At 43.2% G+C, this 19,930-nt stretch overlaps 1 protein-coding gene across 1 annotated transcript; it reads right to left on the bottom strand.

Moving 5' to 3' along the window:
* Positions 1-9,425: 9,425 nt before the first annotated feature.
* LOC121273512 (beta-1,3-galactosyl-O-glycosyl-glycoprotein beta-1,6-N-acetylglucosaminyltransferase 3-like) lies at positions 9,426-12,147 on the bottom strand. Its single transcript, XM_041180678.1, has 2 exons — positions 11,380-12,147; positions 9,426-9,950 (listed from the first exon to the last, which is right to left on the bottom strand). Exons 1-2 carry the CDS (start codon positions 12,145-12,147, stop codon positions 9,426-9,428), a joined length of 1,293 nt encoding a protein of 430 aa, XP_041036612.1.
* Between the last annotated feature and the right edge of the window lie 7,783 nt (positions 12,148-19,930).

Raw genomic sequence — 19,930 nt, 5'->3', positions numbered from 1 at the left:
AATTGTGGACTTTCAAAATGTATTTCTTTCTACATGTTGTCCATGGCAGTAGCTGATTTACTGGTCATGCTCAACAATGGTCTCGTGGATAAAGTCCTGAGTAAGCGCTTTCCCCATATAATCATGTCATACACACCCATTTGCAAGGTCATACTGAACAAAATTAATACCAACCTGCATTTATCGGTGTGGTTTACAGTCTTTTTCATATTTCACAGATTTGTATCAATATGTAGTCACAACTTAAAATACAAGATATTGCACAGTGAGAACTGTGGCTACAGTTCTAACAACAAACTGTATCCTCTCATTTTTAGAGAACATACCAAATTGGTTTGCATTTGAACCGAAGCGAACAATTAACAACGTTGACTGGGGTTTCCAACCAAGCCAGGAATTTTATACATCTAATTTTGGTGCCATATTCATTTGGTTACAAAGTATTTTATTGCCCTGTATTCCTTTCACTTTGATATTACTGTTTAATTGTTTGACAGTCAGATCGATTTTAGTCGCCAGCCGAGCCCGGAAGGAGCTTTGAAGTCGCAGTAGCGAGAATCAGAGTGATCCAGAAATACGGAGCCGAAGGAAATCGATTATATTACTGTTCACTGTATTGGGTACTTTTTTACTGTTGTGCCTGACAGCAGTCGTTTGTACATTAGTCAGAGGTGTGGTCATTCATGTACGACCAGACTATACAGCTCCTGCATACATCGCCACACAAACCGGAAAAATGCTCATTATTTGAGTTCCTGCACAAACACGTTTATTTATTCAGCTACACAAGCTAAATTCAGGGAAGAGCTCAAGAAACTTGTGACATCTCCTTGGGCAATAACTCTAGGACAGGTTTTAAAAAAATGCAAAATGAAATCAACTCTTCCTGTTCTAACTATAATTAAACTGCAGCCAATTTTCCAGTTTTGACTGGTGGCCTTTCTGCTGTCACACAATATATTGTTTTTTAAAAGGTATCATAAAACACTGTTCCACTTTTGTCACGTGTTTTATGTCTGCTTATTTTCCATGGGGATTTTAATTGTTTCTTCCTAAAGTGGCGCACTTGCCATTCAGGGTGCATAGAGGACAGCCATTAGCATGTTACTGCATTGGAGTAAAACCTCTCTCTGCTTGCCTTTAGTCTCTTGTACGGCAGTTACTTCAATGAGAAGCGCCAGTTTGCCAGTTTAATAATAGCTAGGGCCCCAAAACTTTCAATGTCCACAGCAGTTAATTTAAGTTGCTATTGTGCATCCCAAATGCTTTGGACGTCCTGACACGAGCACATGCGCTGAAGTTGCATCGGAAGGTTAAATTTCTGATTGGCTGTTTTGCATCAACCTGGTTCCGCCGTCAATATCTCCCAGACTGAGCTCACTGTCAGAGACCTGAGGGTCAGATACAGGGGACTTGCCTGCATACTTGCCCTGCGAATGTTACGTTGCGAGAAACTTAATCTAACTCATAGACTAAGCAGCATAACTGAACTGATCACCACAACCAGTGCTGCAACAGAACACCACTACCCCAACCCCCCGAAAAACCTGACTACTCCCCCAAACCAAACAGTGTACCGAAACGACTGCCCACCTGACTGCCCACCTCACCTGACTACCCTCTCTCTGCCCCGACTGCACCTTTCAATTCAGCTACTTCCTTCCCAACAAGTCCATCCCCACCCCCCCCCACCCCCCCCCCTCCCCCCCCCCCCCCCCCCCCCCCCCCCGCCCCCCACAACAGCCGTCCCCACGACCAGGCTTCCCTTTCCCGAACTGACTACCTGCCAACACGATTGCACTCCACAACCCTTCTACTGACTCAACCTGGCTACTCAACTGACTCAACGTCCCAACTGATCCAAACTGACTAATGCCCATCGGACTGCCTACACAATCCAGCTGCCCGCTTAACCCCATTACCCACCTATGCGACCCAACTGCACACCCAACATAAATGCCCAACCAGAGAGCAGACTGCCCACGCAACCCACTTACCAACCTAGTTGACCCAACTACCCACTCAAATTGTGTATCAATCTTCACGACCTTACTGCCCACCCAAACTGATTATCCACCTGTGTGACCTGACGATGGGACCAATTGATTCCCCCCGCACCCCTCCCCCTCACCGCACTACTGGACTAACTGCCTATGTGACTGGATTACACATCTGCCAAACCCGAATGCCCACCCAACGTGATTACCCACATATGTAACCCAACTCTCGTTCTCCAGGCAAAGGCGATTGCTTCTTCTGTCACTTCTAAATTCCTCATATCCTCTTATCTGTGGGCGGTGCTTGCTGACCCTTCAAATCTTGGAAGTAGTGTGCTGCTTCACTCACTTATTATGGTAAAACCCCTTGGCATAACTCGCCAAACTATATTAATCATATTAGTTTCAAAATCCAATGAATGTCAGGAAAGTGCAGATAAACCACTTAATTAAAACCTTCCTGTAGGAGTCTAAACACGTTTCTATTTTAGGGTTTTCATTCCTGCATTCAAATCCACCCATGGCCTTGTCTCTGCGATAGTCTATGAACTCTTCCTTCTCTGCAATCTTCTGAGAATTCTCTATTCCTCATATTCTGGCGTCATGTTCATCCACTAATTCTTCACTACATTATTGTTGGACTTGCCTTCAGGTCTCTGAGATCTACGCTGTGGAATCCTCTCCAAAAACCTATCTCTACTCCTTTAAAATCGTCATTAAAACTAATATCTGTTCACTTGCACTAATGCTTTAATTATCCGACTCAGTATCCTTATTTGTCCAAATGCACTCAATGACGTTTTTTTCATTAAGTTACATTGCGAAATTACGACGTTTTTACTTGCTAAAAGGAACAACCCATTCTTGTAAGCCTGTCTCCCACACATAACTGAATGGTTCAGTCCATTTAAACTGTGTAGAATATTAATAACTAAACAGTATTGAGTAATGATTTCATTCGTCTTTCACCAAAGATCCGTCTGAAAGAATTTTCACATTTATTGTGACTAGAATTTTGTTAGATCAACAGTGTCGAGAACTTATCAAACTTTATCCTTTAAAAGAACGCTCTCCCATATGCAAGCCCTTACCGAGATCCTGTTTGTATTGTGTGTTGTGTTTGTGTGTGGGTGCATTGGTTTTGGGATATCTGATTTTTTTTTTTAAGTTGGCGGGGGAAAATCATTAAACTTCCAAAGTAGAAACTGTTTGTTAACCAGTTTTGCAACTTCTTCTCAAAAAAATAGTTTTTTCCAATAAAGCGATTATTTTGTGTTTGTTGAAATACGCATAGTTAAAGATTATTTATACTTGGGCATACCTTTATCAAAGGTAAATAGATGATCATTTGGTGGAGTTAATAAACAATCAAAGCATTCAAAGGTTGAGAGTGGGTGGCCTGGTCAGAGTGAGTTGTATGAAATTAATCAGGAGTTCGATGTGTTTTAATATAACTCGGGTCATTAACCTATATGAAGTAAATATAAAAATATTTACAATAAAATAATGAAGACTTGAATATAAGTTGGAAACTTTCTTTGTATTGCCCACAATGATTTCAAGGCTGCAATTCCAAATGTTGTCTTTAATATTTCAGTGTGTTAAACAGAGGTATGTGGAAATTTTAGGGGCAGAAGTAACCGGGTCGGCCATGTCCCTGGGTTAAGTACAAACTGCAGAAAATCTTTAACATTGACACAATCCGTAGGAGGGAATGTTCCCAAGACCTTTGTTTGCTAAAAGTATATTAAGCCGTTCATTTTTATTCGAATCAGTCCTATTTGAGTCCAGTTTTCTGATTGATCCACCAGGGAGGTCTGATGAAGATTATGTTCTGGACGCTGAGATTTTTTTTTCGGCACACCATTTACATCAAAGTGAAAACTGAAGATGCAATATGCTTGCTCAATTGAGTTTAAATATTAGCAATGTTCATGGATGTAAGCGATTCCGTGGAGATGCATCGCCTGTGTCAATCAGGACCCTTTGCTTTGGATCATATCGGAGTGTCTGTCGGAACTGCAGATGAGATATCAGCAGAATTAGCTGCTTCTCAAAGAACCAGGTTTTCCAGTAATCAATCGGATAAATTACATTTACTATCCGATCCTTGCAGCAATATGTGTTCTTGGTACGCTGTTATCTCGGTTATTAATAACGTAAATCGGTGTTACCTGTGTGATAAATTGGTGATAACTCTGTTGTTTCACTCAATATTATGTCTCCATGCATGTTTTTTCGCAGCTGCCTATTATTCTGTTGAATAGTGAAAGACATTTGGCCTAGGCATTATATCTGTAATATGTTTCTTCATCCAAACGTAGCGCAGTCACTGGAATATTTTCTGTACTGTAAAATTGGAGTCAAGTGTCTGGGTTAAGAACAGCTCTCAGACAATCAGAAGCCGTTATTAGCTTCATGTTGTGCAACAAAACTCACCCAGAGTATTTTACTAAATTTATTTTCATTGTTTGAAACTGATACAGTTCATGGTCTCAACGTGACAGCAGGTAGTGCAACGTCCACTCTTCACAATTCAAAGTGCATTTTAACTCGGATTTCAATACATTTATTTGTTATCACTTTTAGGAAGTGCGTTTCATTTTGTGCGTGGCTCGCTTCAGAGGTCTGCCCACCGATACTTTCACATCTCATTTACTGCTTCTCTGTCAATGAATACTTTCTTACTGGGCTACATTACAAAATGAATGTTTTGATGTTATGTTGGGTCACTTTGCAGTGCAGTTGTTAAAATCGTGAGCCGTTCTGTTTATCTACAGATTCAATATAACATCAATTGTACTGGTGTTTCATTTTTCGAACAATTCCACACCTAAACTTTGTTATTGTATGAAATGGATTTTCAATTATTGTGAGATCTCTTTAGAAAGCATTAGTTTATTTCATGCATTGCAGATGAAGTGAATAGTGGAGCCGACCATATGGAGACTCGATTTTGATACAATTAACGATTAACCGAAGTTTCACCAGTTGATGCTGAGAATGGGAATCACCGAACACGGGGTTAGTGAACAGACTATGAGTATTGAAACAGATGTGAAAGTGACAGTTGAGAATGGTAGTTCGGATATATAGGAAGAGGAGCAATTTAGAAAGAAACTGAAGCAAAATAGAGGGATGGCGAGAAGGAAAGTGAGAAGATAGTGAGAGGCAGCTTTGATAATCGTTCATCAGAATGAACTGTTGAAACTTCTGGAAAATTATGATAAGCAGATTGGTTTGAATTGCTATGACAATTTGACAAATTTTATGCGATGTATTGTACTTCCAGAATGTGTTTATCATTATCAGGTCATCAATTTATTCTGGTGAATGTTGAGTTTACTGATTTGTGAACAGAAAAAAATAATATAATTCAAATAAATTGAGAACGTATAGGGCATGCCTTGATATTGAATTATGATGTTTCTGCACTGTTTTAAAGATAAATATCTGCTTAATTCGTAAACGTTTATTTTATCCATATATTTTAATTTATCTTTGATTGAATGAACCAAATGATTCTACTGGGCACATGGGACATCCAACCAGTTCACACCAGTAAACAGAACGTGGAATTGTTGTCTTGCTGAGATCTGTAATTGTTATTTCCTCTAACACTCTGTTATAGTCTCTCACTGTGTATCACAGCATCTGCTAGCATTGAAATCTATCATCTGCCTTATTATAGGCTGCTGCAGTCTCTCCACCTTCCCAGGTCACCTGCGTGCGTTTCTTCGAAAATCCTGTAAAGCCTTCTTACTTTTATTCCTTAAAATTTCACTCAAGATCTCGAAGTCAAACTTCCTTTTCCAACCTGATCCGAAGCTTCAGCGTCATCACTGCAGTTCTGTGTATTTTTTTTTTCTTGAACTCTTATAGGCTCCGTGAACACAGAGCAACAAATTGTCAGCATCTCTCCATGCCTTCAAACATTCAAGCCTTCAGTGTAGAGCCAACTCCCAGTTTAATGCATTGTTTTATTTAACTCCATAAAATGCCTGCTCTCTTCCGCACCCGCACTGCGGCCTCACTTGGGGCACATCCAGCGGATCATTAGCTGACTTCAACTAGTTTGCAAACAAATTCCCAATTCATTTTTTAAATTGTGTGACAAATGTTTCTGTATAGGAAATTGGAACCCTGGCCAATGAATCAGTGTGCACTTCCTCTGCAGTAACAAAGACCTCACTCCCAATCCCGTTAAGCTGTTGCTTTAGTCACAAGCCTACTCACTAATTTATTTTACTTCTTTTCTCTCCATTCCAGTAAATTTGATCGTGAATATGGTCATTCCAATGGAAGTGTGGTCTCTCCAAATAGATAATTTATCCGATCTCCCTATCGTTATCACGGATTCCATATTGGTGTGATGTAGTTCCAGTATTAATTCGTCTCAATACTCCTGTATGTAGACTTATTCACTCCCTCCTTTATGCAAGCCCTAATGTGTATGTGTATCTCACAGTCTTCTTCACTGTTGATAAGTTTATGCCAATTCCTTGTAAGAGCTTGGAAACAAAATATCGCAATGTGAAACAGTGAATACGCAGTGGACGCAGCAATGAAATGAACCGGAAGGATCCAGGTGTAGAGAACGGAACAAAATTCATCATTTTGCTCTTCAATATATACGGCAGTTTTTTTTCTTTAATTCCTATGGATGCCCTCGATTGTTTGTACCATTTACCAGTAAAGTGCAGAAATGTGGTGTTGCATCACAGCCATCTTCATCAGTCATTTTGCAGCTGCTCAGTTCCTGTACCAACACCTACTTACAATGAGACCCAGCGTTAATTCGGAGAGGAACTGGAGAACGCAATATTAATTCAAGTTAATTTTCAACTTTTTTTTTTCACAGGAGGTCCTGAAGGGACACCAGGGACCAAACTAAATTGCATTTCATGTTCAACACTCCCCAAGAGACAGAATGTTAACATTGGCCCAAATATTCTGGTCTCCAGATGGACATTTCTCAGAGGTACCCCAAGGAGAAGCACTGAAAGACCCATCAGAAGTCCCAGCACAAGGATGGGGATGGCCCAGGAAGTTTCAACTACTCATGGGAAACCCCCCTCCATCCGGGGCTCTATGAAAACGTCTCCAAACCTGAGTTAATTTCGGAGACTTCAGAGAGATCCAGATAACTCTTGGTAACTACACAGCTGAGCCCCGAATCCCCAACTGGCATTCCCGACTACCTCCTGGCCGACACTCTGACTCGCTACTGACCCTCCGAATCTCCGACGCTTGGACCCACATCTGACCCTCCGCCATCCCCCGGCCCTCCTGGTAACTGAGAAGATGCACAAGTAGCAGAAAATTGCCATTTAACAAGAAAGCATTGAAGCACCTGCGCTTTTTAACGGAGCTAAAACTGTTGTAACCCTCATCAAGAACATCCTGGAGTTGCCATTGACCAGCAACTGAACTGAACGAATCATATAAATACTGGGGCCGCAGGAGAAAGTCAGAGTTTGGGAAACCTGCGGCATTTAATTCACCTCCTGAATCCCCAAAGCCTGCCTACAAAATACATACCAGGCATCTGATGGGATTCACTTCTCTTTCCAGAAAGTTTAAATCTCGAAGAAACACCCAAGAAATTCGATCCCTGCCAAGACAAAGCAGGCCAGTTGAGAGGCACCACATCGCGCGCCTGAACCATCACGCACAATGGAAGAAATGAATTCTATTTGCAAATGCTCTGCAGCGTCTCACCTTCGGTTGAATATTCCAAACCGCCACCCATGACACTAAGAAAAAGCAAATATGCAAGACAGGTAATAAACCAGCACCTGGAGGACACCCTTCAAGCCACGGAACATTCTGACTGGAAATTTCACATCTTCATTTTCGTTCGGCCAAACATCTCCGAACTCTCTCTCTAACCGCACTGTGGATGGCTGTAAACTGTATGGAATGCATGTGTTAGGGAGATAGATTAGCACCACCTTCTCAAGGGCAATCTGCAATTTATAGTAAATTCCGGCCTGGCGCACGACGTTTATATCCAAAGAAACAAGCAACACATATTAGAAGGAATGCCTTGCTGGAAGCAATGTTGGAGGCAGGAGTCACAAAATAATTAATCAAAGAAATAACTAAAACTATACTGAACCATGAAAAATAAAGCGATGGGATGGTGCTAACAATCTAACATTTTTTTTTAAGACAGCAGGCTAAACAATGGAAATAATGCCTTGTTTCTGGGCAGTAAAGATCACTGGCTTTTGAATGTATGAAGTTGTGCGCCGAAAACCCAGAGTGCAGCACGTGATTATCTTCCGGTGCTCGATCCATTCACCACAAATATGTATGATCCTCATGTTCACGCGTCACGTGTTATATTCATGCACCTGCAGAATAATTTTGTATTTATTTCCATACAACACAATTCACTCTCGACACAAATGATCATAATCGTAATGAAAACATTTCTGACTGCTGCGGAATTAAATTACAACAGACTATATAAATTGTTGTTACGTGTAGGTGTGGGAGCAAGATGTCGTCAGCATTGTTCTGAAAGTCGACTCCCCTCGGAAGAGAGGAAGAGATGAAATAAATGATTTAGTCGTTACTTGTCGATAGAATAAAGATCCCAAAGCCGAAAATTCATGTTATATAGTGAGATAATTACAGATCATTCCCATATCAAAATGAGTTTACGCATTTATTATAGAAAATCCGTAATTCAAAAAGCAATTTAAAAAATGACAAGCTTTGGAAACAGTGCATCAAATATATTTAAATATAAAGAGAGCGTGAATGGTATGTGAGCCCAATGATAAAATATGTACCATTCTATTATCACTGAGAATATCTATGAAGAAGATTATTTTTATACCTAGGGTTTTTATAAAAATAGTCGAATGATTTCGTATATTAAGGTATATTCAGTTCCAGACATGCTGACAGAACAACCTCTCTGATATATATGCCACAATAGCTTTGGATTTCTTTGATGAACAACATAAGAATTTCTGGTACGGTGGCTGTGAATACTATAATTCAATTGAAGGATTCAGTTCCTGGGAATTCTCCAGTTTGAATGAATGATATTTCCACTGCTACAGCCCTAATGATGAGAAATCTCCAGCTTTCATTATTGTTTCATTGTTTCACTGAGTGTGGGCATCGCTGGCTAGGTCAGCATTTATTGCCGAACTTGAGGAGGTGATGGTGAGCTGCCTTCATGATCCGCTGCAGACCACATGGTATATATATATAACCACCGCGCTAATAACAATGGAGTTCCAAGATTTTGACCCAGGTTTACTTAATAATATGTCTTGTTACTTTTTTCAGTTCATATCTGACATCATCCTGCATTATTATTCAGCAGATTCCCTCAGTCCGAAATTGCGATTTATTCTATGTTACAATCCTGCCTTCTTCGTTAAGTTCATTTACACCCATTCATTCTTAAGATCGTGTTTCATTAATCACTTTGTATCGGACATATTCCTCCATGCATTGCACAGCTGTGTTGTCCACTTGCAGATCAAACTTGTTCGCGAACAGACGTTCCTGTTGGACGATCCAGGGTAGATCTCCAGACCCATAAACACAGATTAGATGGCGGTACCTTCCTGTGCAAGGCGGATACGTGGCTCCCTTCGCTACATCACCAGCCTCAAAAGACCACTTCACTGCTCGTGTAAGAACTGGGTCACTCTTCTGGTGTCCTGGAGTGTACGTTATGGAGCCGGGTATCTCAGGCATCCTCTGTAAGGTTGCCCAGATGTGTTCGTCGGGGCTGTAGGTGTCCTCGGACCACTTTAAAAACGGTTGGATTTCCGGGTTCACAAACAAAGTCCTCACAAATTCTCTGGTGACAAGAATGTAGGCACCCCCCACATACATGGGACTGCTTATGGGTGGGGGAGTCTTCTTTTGCTGAGTTCTGACAACACCGTTACGGATTTCATAATGAAATTCCCATCTTCTCTGAAAATCAACACAAAGAGAAACTTTTCTTATTTTCCAATTTACTCTTTATTTTCCAACCACATCGGAAATAACAGCAGCAACTATAAACATTCATTGTCTCAATTACTTTATATTTCATCTACTTTTTCCTGTATATGAAATATGCATAGGTCATGTTGATAGCGAGTGATTGAAAAGTGAAAGTATAGGAGACACAATAAGGCGGTGGCACAGGGCAATGTTGGTAATGGCCTATTGGAGAGGAATGAATGGAGGTGTCACCAGGGAAGCTCAGGAATGTGAAATAAACAAAGGAAATTAGACGGCAATTGGAAGGCAAGCGTTTATTCTTTTAAAAAGAAGAAAAGCAGTAACTATCAACTCGCCAGGCCTTCAGTGGCCTGAAAATAGCTAAAAGCACATCACTTTTGCTTTCTTATGTCCAAACCAGCGGGTACCATTTGTAAGCAATGATGTGGTCTGTTTCCATGTTCAAATCAGGCCAATGCAGTGAGAGTAAAGCAAGAGCACATGCAGCAGATAGTTTCAGAAACCGTGTGCTGCACCTGACAAAGAGAGAAAATACTGAGCTACAGGCCACCTAGACCGCATTGGTAAATGCGAAAATGCTGGGACCCATTATGAAGGAAGTCTTAACAATTCTCTCGAAAAAGCAGAGTATGATTAGAAAAAGTCACCCTGATTATACTAAAGGGAAATCGTTGTTGACAAATTGAGATGGGTTTTTTGAACATGCACCGAGTCGGGTAGGTAAAGGAGAACCAGTGGGTGTAATACACCTGGATTTCGAAAAAGCTTTTAATATGGCGCCAAAACAAGGGGTACTGTCCCAGTATAAGGACCCAATCATATTGGACTGTGATGAGGAGAAATATCTTCACTCAAAATCGTGTGAATCTTTGGAATTCTTTACTCCTGAGGTCTGTGGATGAATCATCGTTGAATATATTTAAGGCAATAATAGACATATTTCTGGATTCTCCGGGAATTACGGGAGATGGACAGCGGGAGAGAGAATGGATTTTAATTCTAAGATTAGCTATGATCATATTCAATTGTTAAAGAAAATCGATGGGCTACATGGTGTTCTACTGCCCCCTTTAATTATGTTCTTGTGTCATTGCATCCCGCCGATTAGCACGTTTCAAACATCCAATATGTCAAACAAGTCTTGCACTCTTGTTCCTTATATTAAACTGCTTCCACAGGTTCCAGGGTGCTCCTTTCCAGATTTGAACAAATGTCTGTGCTCAAAAAAGCAACGATATTTTGGAGAAAACTGTTAGTCTCCAAACAAACACTGCCATTGTAACCGAGAATGAGAGAGAGAAAGAGGGAGAGGGAGAGGGAGATTGAAGGTGGGTTGGGTAGTTAGAAGGAAAACTAGGACACTGGATGGATGTATGACATGAACTGATCCACTTACCTTTTTGTAGTTTGGCGGGGCTACTGAGTCCATAATATTTGAGCCGTTCCTGGCCATAAGACTGTTGACTATCTCCCAATTGGTTTTCGTTGGAAAGTCTTGTCCGCAAACATTTATGAGGTATTTCCACTGGACAGGGCTGTGCAGCAGCTCTTCCATACAGTTCAGATCAGCCTGAACTCTGGACCATGAGGCGTACATCACCGATTCTAACTTTCCTGCAATGAAGACATTACTGAAACAGGAAGCGATGGCCTGGACAGCCGAGTGAAATTGATTTGGAGACTTCCTGTCCACGTGGACACAGTACACGTTCTGTGGAGCATAAATGCTTCTTAGGAGCCTCTCGAACATCTCAATGTTGCTATGGATCACCATGGAATAGGCCAGGGGAAAATCATGTTCCTCTGTACTTAACGGGAAACTGATGTATTTGCGGATTTTAACAAAATTGTCACAGTCTTGCGTCATTGCTAAATAATCCGTTTCATTTACGGCTTTATGCTTGTTTGCGATAGTGATGGAGTTTAAAACAGCCTCTTCAATAGCTTCAGGGTCACCACTAATTATCTTCCAACAACGCGAGTTCTTTTCTGCCAGATTCAAGGATGCATATCGCACATCGTAACCTGATTTTTGTTCCACTGGTTTCCAGTAATTTGTGAATGAATTTCCTCGCCAATGAAAAGCACCACAAAGAAAAGTCGCTAAGAGACCGCTCAGGATATATTTCCGGTGTAGTGGCCAGCAAACAGGCTGATCCAGCATTCTTGTTGTTCTTCCACAGGTATTTTGAAGACAATTACCAAACCGGATTACCAGATATACTTGATATTCAGATGTACAATCAGCAATTTTTTCTCTTGAAAAACGGCTATTCAGCAATTTGAGTAAATTGTGCGCCGACACTAATGAATTGAAAAGTGATGTTCCGGTCTGCAATCAGGAGCTGCTCATTCATCGGGATTCAACCGACCACCCGCGCCGACAGGTCCCACCTGATCTTTGTGTCTGGTCTAGTGAGCCTTTGTATTTGGTTAGACACTCTCTCACACCCTCACTTTCTCTGCTCTTTGAATTTCTGGTTTGTTCAATATCTCAGTTCCTTATCACAGAGATTCGATCCTTCATTTGTAAAAATCCGAGTAACAATATGTTTCTCCCTCTTGTGACTGGTGTCAATAAGTGTACATTTCCAACATTCTCTATTTCCTGTTCTGCATCTCAGGCCTTTCCTTCAAACATTTCTCATAGAAACAGCAGGAATCTCAGGGTATTTGCAAATAGAGTCCAGGTCCTACCTAATAAATGGGACAAAGTGACAATAGTTTAAAAAAGTCAAGAATCATATAATGTAATGTCAAATATGTGAGCTGTAATATAGGAATAATTGCATTCATAAAGCGTGGATGCGGCTTTTGTGCATCCCAAAACTGTTTTAAAGCTAATTAAGCATTTCTGTAATTTCGCTTGTGTTATACAGCGGTACTCAGTGCGTCCCCAGGGCTGCGCCAGGCACCTCTGTAACGAACTAACGGCAGTGCAGCTCAACTCATTTTCCACCGTCCTAGACTGCAGTACGGCCTCAGCACACATCTACACAGTGAAGCATTCCCTCAGTGCTGCCCTTCTGATTGTGAGGAAGTGTTTCAGTCCTGCCAACCAACAGTTCTGCTCTCCTTCAATACTGCCTTTCCGATATTGTTGTTTTCGCTCCAGGATAGCATGCTTACTGCCCGCCACTGCCACAACTCTGACCATGTCAACAGCTCTATGATAGAGCCCCTTTCCAACAGTGCAGCAATCCTTCTGTCCTGCACCTCTGGTCGTACAGTTGCATTTCTACGTCATAACAACGCCCCCTCTACACTGGCTGTCTGAAAGGATTGAACTTACTCAGTAACGACGCTCTAATATTTCCACAGTCCGTCACTACTGCCCCTCGGTCAGTAAATTCCATTAGTCCTGCCCCTGAAGAAATCTTGGGATATGTGGATGGTGTTGGATTGGCATATAATGTCCTTGTGTAGTTGTAAAAAGGCTTTGTTACAGTGCCATGTAATGAAACGAATTGCATAATTAAAGTCATGGGATTAATGCAGTGATGAAAACAAAAATGGTTAATGGACAGAAGATACAGAGCGGTGATGACAAGCCTTTTTATGTTGGTGGTAAATATAGAGTGTTTTTTTTTCCAGGTACCGATAATAGAGTCTTTGATTTCTTAAATAGGTATTGATTACCAGGCGAGGGTCTCTAGGGCATAACTTATAAGGTTGCAGATAAGGCAGAATTCCGAAATGGAGTAAGCAATAAGGCGGATAACAATAAACTTCAGTAGGATATAAACAGAGAGGTGAAATGGGCAGAAACATGGTATAAAATTTATCAGAGCAAAGTCTGAAATGATGCAAGTTGTGGGGAAGAAGAGGAGTTAAAGTCAATGGTGCGAAGGTGCTGGAGTAGAGAGACCTGGTCTCATTGATGTACTGATCTTTGAAGCTGAACTTTCAAAGTTCAGCAAACAGACAACATCCTCGCTTTGTTTTGGATGATTAAGTTATGCAAAGAACAAAGCTTTCCAAAAGCTTCATCAGCCATTATTTTGGACTCAGTTGGGTGAGGACATTTCAGAAAGGATACCAGGATCTTGAAGAGGCTGGGCAAATAATTTAATAGAATGCTGCTGGGAATGCGTGACACCTGTTTTGTGGAGGAGCTGGAGACCTGTTGCTGTTTTCCTTAGAGCAGAAACGTGAGGATGCGATCTGAAAAAAGTGTCAAATCCACGAACGATTCTGATAATATAAACATGAAAATAATTGGAATGTCAGATGGATTGGTAGCCGGACAACACAGACTGAAAATGGTTAATGCAGCAAACAGGCAGCAAGCAGAAACATGTTTTAAATAGTGAGATGCTGTTATCTTGATCACAGTAACGTCCAAAAGAGAAAAGGATAAATATTTGAAGGGATTAGTTTTCCCTGGCCTTGGGGTCACAGCGGACGACGGATCTAATTATAAGTGTCTACTAAAGAGACATTGGAAGTAAGATGAGATACCTGCCTACCTTCTTGTTATCTCGTTCTATAATGTTATGATTCTAGAGTGAATTCATCAGCAAATGCGTAGCTGATAGACCCGTTTAGCTATCTAGCTAAGTCCTTGGTTGGAGGGATTGTCCAATGAAGGAAGATTAAGCAGTCTGTGCCTTCATTCCCTGGAAGTTTGAACAATAATGAGTGATCTCGTTCAAATTTGCAAAATTCTTTAAGGGCTCGACAGGGCTGATGTAGGCTTGTGATTCTTGTGAGTGGGGACAGGGGGGCAGCGGTACTAGAAACAGGAGACAAAGTATCAGTATAAGGGGATTTAGGACTGAGGTGAGGAGGAGATTTTTCACTCAGTGGGTGATATATATCTGGAATTCCATGACCCAGAGGGCTGTGGACGGTCAGCCATTGGGTACAAGACTCAGATGGATAGATCTCTGCATGCCAAATCATCAGGGGATACGGGGATAATGCAGCAAAAAACGTTGAAGGCGAAGATCAGCCATGATTGCATTGAATGCAGAGCAGGCTCGAAGAGCTGGAAAAACTCCGCAGGTCTGGCAGCAACGGCGGAGAAGAAAAGAGTTGACATTTCGAGTCCTCATGACCCTTCAACAGAACTAGGTGAATCCAAGGAAGGGGTGAAATATAAGCTGGTTTAAGGTGTGTGTGTGTGTGTGTGGTGGGGGGGGGGGGGGGGGGGGGGGGGGGGGGCGGTGGCGGGGCGGTGGTGGGGGGTGGTGGTGTTCGGTGGGGAGAGAGAAGTGGAGAGGGGTGGTCTGGTTGTAGGGACAAACAAGCAGTGATAGAAGCAGATCATCAAAAGATGTCACAGACAGCAGAACAATAGAGCACATAGGTGTTGAAGTTGGTGATATGATCTAAACGAATGTGCTAAGTAAGAATCGATGGTAGGGCACTCAAGATACAGCTCTAATGGGGGTGGGGGGAGCATAAAAGATTTAAAAATATATTAAAATAATGGAAATAGGTGGGAAAAGAAAAATCTATATAATTTATTGGGAAAAAACAAATGGAAGGGGGAAGAGACAGAAAGGGGGTGGGGATGGAGGAGTGAGTTCAAGACCTAAAGTTGTTGAATTCAATATTCAGTCCGGAAGGCTGTAAATTGCCCAGTTGGAAGATAAGGTGCTGTTCCTCCAGTTTGCGTTGGGCTTCACTGGATCAATGCAACAAGCCAAGGACAGACATGTGGGCAAGAGAGCAGGGTGGAGTGTTAAAATGGCAAGTGACAGGGAGGTTTGGGTCATTCTTGCAGACAGACCACAGGTGTTCTGCAAAGCGATCACCCAGTTTACGTTTGGTCTCTCCAATGTAGAGGAGACCACATTGGGAGCAACGAATGCAGTAGACTAAGTTGGGGGAAATGCAACTGAAATGCTGCTTCACTTGAAAGGAGTGTTTGGGCCCTTGGACGGTGAGGAGAGAGGAAGTGAAGGGGCAGGTGTTACATCTTTTGTGTGGGCATGGGGTGGTGCCATAGGAGGGGGTTGAGGAGTAGGGGGTGATGGAGGAGTGGACCAGGGTTTCCCTGAGGGAACAATCACTATGGAATGCCGAGGGGGGGTGGTGATGGGACGATATGTTTGGTGGTGGCATCATGCTGGAGTTGGCGGAAATGGCGGAGGATGATCCTTTGAATGAGGAGGCTGGTCGGGTGAAAAGTGAGGACAAGGAGGACGCTATCATGTTTCTGGGAGGGAGGAGAAGGCGTGAGGGTGGATGCGTGGGAGATGGGCTGGACACAGTCGCACAACCTCGGACGGCCCGCTTCTACCTCCTACCCAAAATCCACAAACACAACTGTACCGGTAGAGGAATCATGTCAGCTTGCTCCTGCCCCACAGGACTCATTTCTTGTTATCTTCACTACCTTCCCTCTCCCCTTGTCCAGTCCCTTCCCACCTACATCTGTGATTCCTCTGACACCTTACGTCACATCAACAATTTCCAGTTCCCTGGCCCCAACCGCTTCCTCTTCACCATGGACGTCCAATCACTCTACACCTCCATCCCCCACCAGAATGGTCTGGGGGCCCTTAGCTTCTTCCTCGAACAGAGGTCCGAACAATCCCCATCCACGACTACTCTCCTCCGTCAGGCTGAACTTGTTCTCACACTGAACAATTTCTCTTTCAACTCCTCTCACTTCCTCCAAATAAAAGGTGTGGCTATGGGTACCCGCATGGGCCCCAGCTATGCCTGGCTCTTTAGGGGGTATATGGAATATTCCTTGGTCCAGTCCTACACCGGCCCCCTTCCACAACTCATTCTCCGGTAAATCAATGATTACTTCGATGCTGCTTCATGCTCTCGTCGGGACTTGGAAAAAATTATTAATTTTGCTTCCAATCTCCACCCCTCTATCATTTTCACGTGGTCCATCTCTGACACTTCCCTTCCCTTCCTTGACCTCGCTGTCTCAATCTCTGGTGAAAGACTATCCAACAATATCCATTACAAGCCTACCGACTCCCACAGCTACCTCGACTATAGCTCCTCACACCCCGCTTCCTGTAAGGACTCCATCCCATTCTCTCAGTTCCTTTGCCTCTGTCACATCTGTTTTGATGATGCTACCTTCAAAAACAATTCCTCTGACATTTCCTCCTTCTTCCTTAACCAAGGTTTTCCACCCACGGTCGTTGACACGGCCCTCAACCATGTCCGGCTCATCTCCCAAGCATCCACCTTCACGCCTTCTCCTCCTTCCCAGAAACATGATAGGGTCGTCCTTGTCCTCACTTATCAGCCCACCAGCCTCCACATTCAAAGGATCATCCTCCAGCATTTCCGCCAACTCCAGCATGATGCCACCACCAAACATATCTTCCCTTCACCCCCTCTGTCAGCATTGCATAGGGATGAATATTGAATTCAACAACTTTAGTTCATGAACTCTCTCCTCCATCCCCATCCCCTTTCTGTTTCTTCCCCTTTCCTTTTGTTTTTTTTTCCAATAAATTATATAGATTTTTCTTTCCCCACCTATTTCCATTATTTTTAAATATTCTTAAATCTTTTATGCTCCCCCCACCCCCACTAGAGCCACACCTTGAGTGCCCTACCATCCATTCTTAATTAACACATTCGTTTAGATCATATCACCAACTTCAACACCTATGTGTTCTTTTGTTCTGTTGTCTGTGACATCTTTTGATGACTTGCTTCTATCACTGCTTGTTTTTCCCTACAACCACACCACCCCCTCCACCTCTCTCCCTCCACCCAATCACCCCCCCACACCACAACCCACCACCCCCCCCCCCCACCCCCCGCCACACACACACACACACACTTTAATCCAGCTTATATTTCACCCCTTCCTTGGATTCAACTAGTTCTGTTGAAGGGTGATGAGGACTCGAAACGTCAACTCTTTTCTTCTCCGTTGATGCTGCCAGACCTGCTGAGTTTTCTAGGTAATTCTGTTTTTGTTTTGGATTTCCAGCATCTGCAGTTTTTTTTTGTTTTTATCTCTGTTTTTAATTGACTTCCACTGCTCTTCAAGAAATGTCTTCTGTGAAGACGTTCTGTTCGTCTCTGCGACAAGACTTCTGTATCTCTCTTTTGCCTTGCTCACCTTCATTGCTTTCCATTTCTCTCCTGGTGTTTGACAAGGTGTTTACTTAAACACCACTTATACAGCCATATCTCCTTTCTCAGTGACTGTCTCCATCTCTGACTTACCCAACGTGGATTTTAACTGAAATTCCACCCTTCACGTTTCGAACCCACCCAGGATTACAGGTATCTCCGGGACATAAAACGTTTCTCGGATTGCTGTTCCCATTACATTCTGAGATCCACACTCAGTGCCATGCGCTGCCATATGAATACACTCGAGACCTCCCTCCAGCAGCATCCCTGTACCCTTTTTCAAAGCTGCGCATGCCCCCAGTTTCATTTTATTCTTTGTCTCATCCGATGCATCAACAAGAAACTTTTTCTCTTTCTCTCAAGTGCTAAAGAATGCAAGCTCCAACAACTCATCGACACCAACATCCATCTGGGACCCTCTACCCCTGCCTATCCCTCCATTCCCACCCCATCTTCCAATCCCAGCAACAGCCATGTATTCACTATAACACCTGACGTTCCCCTCTCCGATGCTGAATGTTCAATGCTCAGCAAAGGACTTAGTTTCATACGCTTACGACCTCACCTCAATGAATTTTGGGCTCGGCATGATGCTGAACTCTTCTTTCGCCATCTTCATCTCCGGGCTCACTTTGGGCAGCAGTCCTCTCCCCGTTCAACGGATGTTTTCACCTACCTCCAATATTCTCCCTCCACCTGGACCCCTCCCCCTGGATTCTTACCTTCTCTTGATCTTTTCATTGAGAACTGTTGGCGCGACATTAGTCGTCTCAATTTCTCTGCTCCTCTCACCCATTCTAATCTCTCTCTCTCTGAACTTACTGCACTCCATTCTCTCAGGTCCAACACTGACATTGTCATCAAACCCTCTGACGAGGGTGGTGCTGTTGTTGTCTGGCACACTGACCTCTACCTCGCGGAGGCTGAGTGTCAACTCGCAGACACTTCCTCCTACCTCTCCCTGCACCATGGCCCCACCACTGAAAATCAAGCAATTGTTTACAGGACTGTCACTGACCTCATCTCCTCTGGGGATCTTCCTTGCACAGCTTCCAACCTGATAGTTGCCCAACCTCGGACGGCCCGCTTCTACCTCCTACCCAAAATCCACAAACACAACTGTACCGGTAGAGGAATCATGTCAGCTTGCTCCTGCCCCACAGGACTCATTTCTTGTTATCTTCACTACCTTCCCTCTCCCCTTGTCCAGTCCCTTCGCACCTACATCCGTGATTCCTCTGACACCTTACGTCACATCAACAATTTCCAGTTCCCTGGCCCCAACCGCTTCCTCTTCACCATGGACGTCCAATCACTCTACACCTCCATCCCCCACCAGAATGGTCTGAGGGCCCTTAGCTTCTTCCTCGAACAGAGGTCCGAACAATCCCCATCCACGACTACTCTCCTCCGTCAGGCTGAACTTGTTCTCACACTGAACAATTTCTCTTTCAACTCCTCTCACTTCCTCCAAATAAAAGGTGTGACTATGGGTACCCGCATGGGCCCCAGCTATGCCTGTCTCTTTAGGGGGTATATGGAATATTCCTTTGTCCAGTCCTACTCCGGCCCCCTTCCACAACTCATTCTCCGGGAAATCGATGATTACTTTGATGCTGCTTCATGCTCTCGTCGGGACTTGGAAAAATTTATTAATTTTGCTTCCAATCTCCACCCCTCCATCATTTTCACGTGGTCCATCTCTGACACTTCCCTTCCCTTCCTTGACCTCACTGTCTCAATCTCTGGTGAAAGACTATCCAACAATATCCATTACAAGCCTACCGCCTCCCACAGCTACCTCGACTACAGCTCCTCACACCCCGCTTCCTGTAAGGACTCCATCCCATTCTCTCAGTGCCTTCGGCTCCGTC

Source organism: Carcharodon carcharias (genome assembly GCF_017639515.1).
Source record: "Carcharodon carcharias isolate sCarCar2 chromosome 24 unlocalized genomic scaffold, sCarCar2.pri SUPER_24_unloc_2, whole genome shotgun sequence".
NCBI classification, from domain to species: domain Eukaryota; kingdom Metazoa; phylum Chordata; class Chondrichthyes; order Lamniformes; family Lamnidae; genus Carcharodon; species Carcharodon carcharias.
This window is presented reverse-complemented; position numbering and strand designations above follow the sequence as displayed.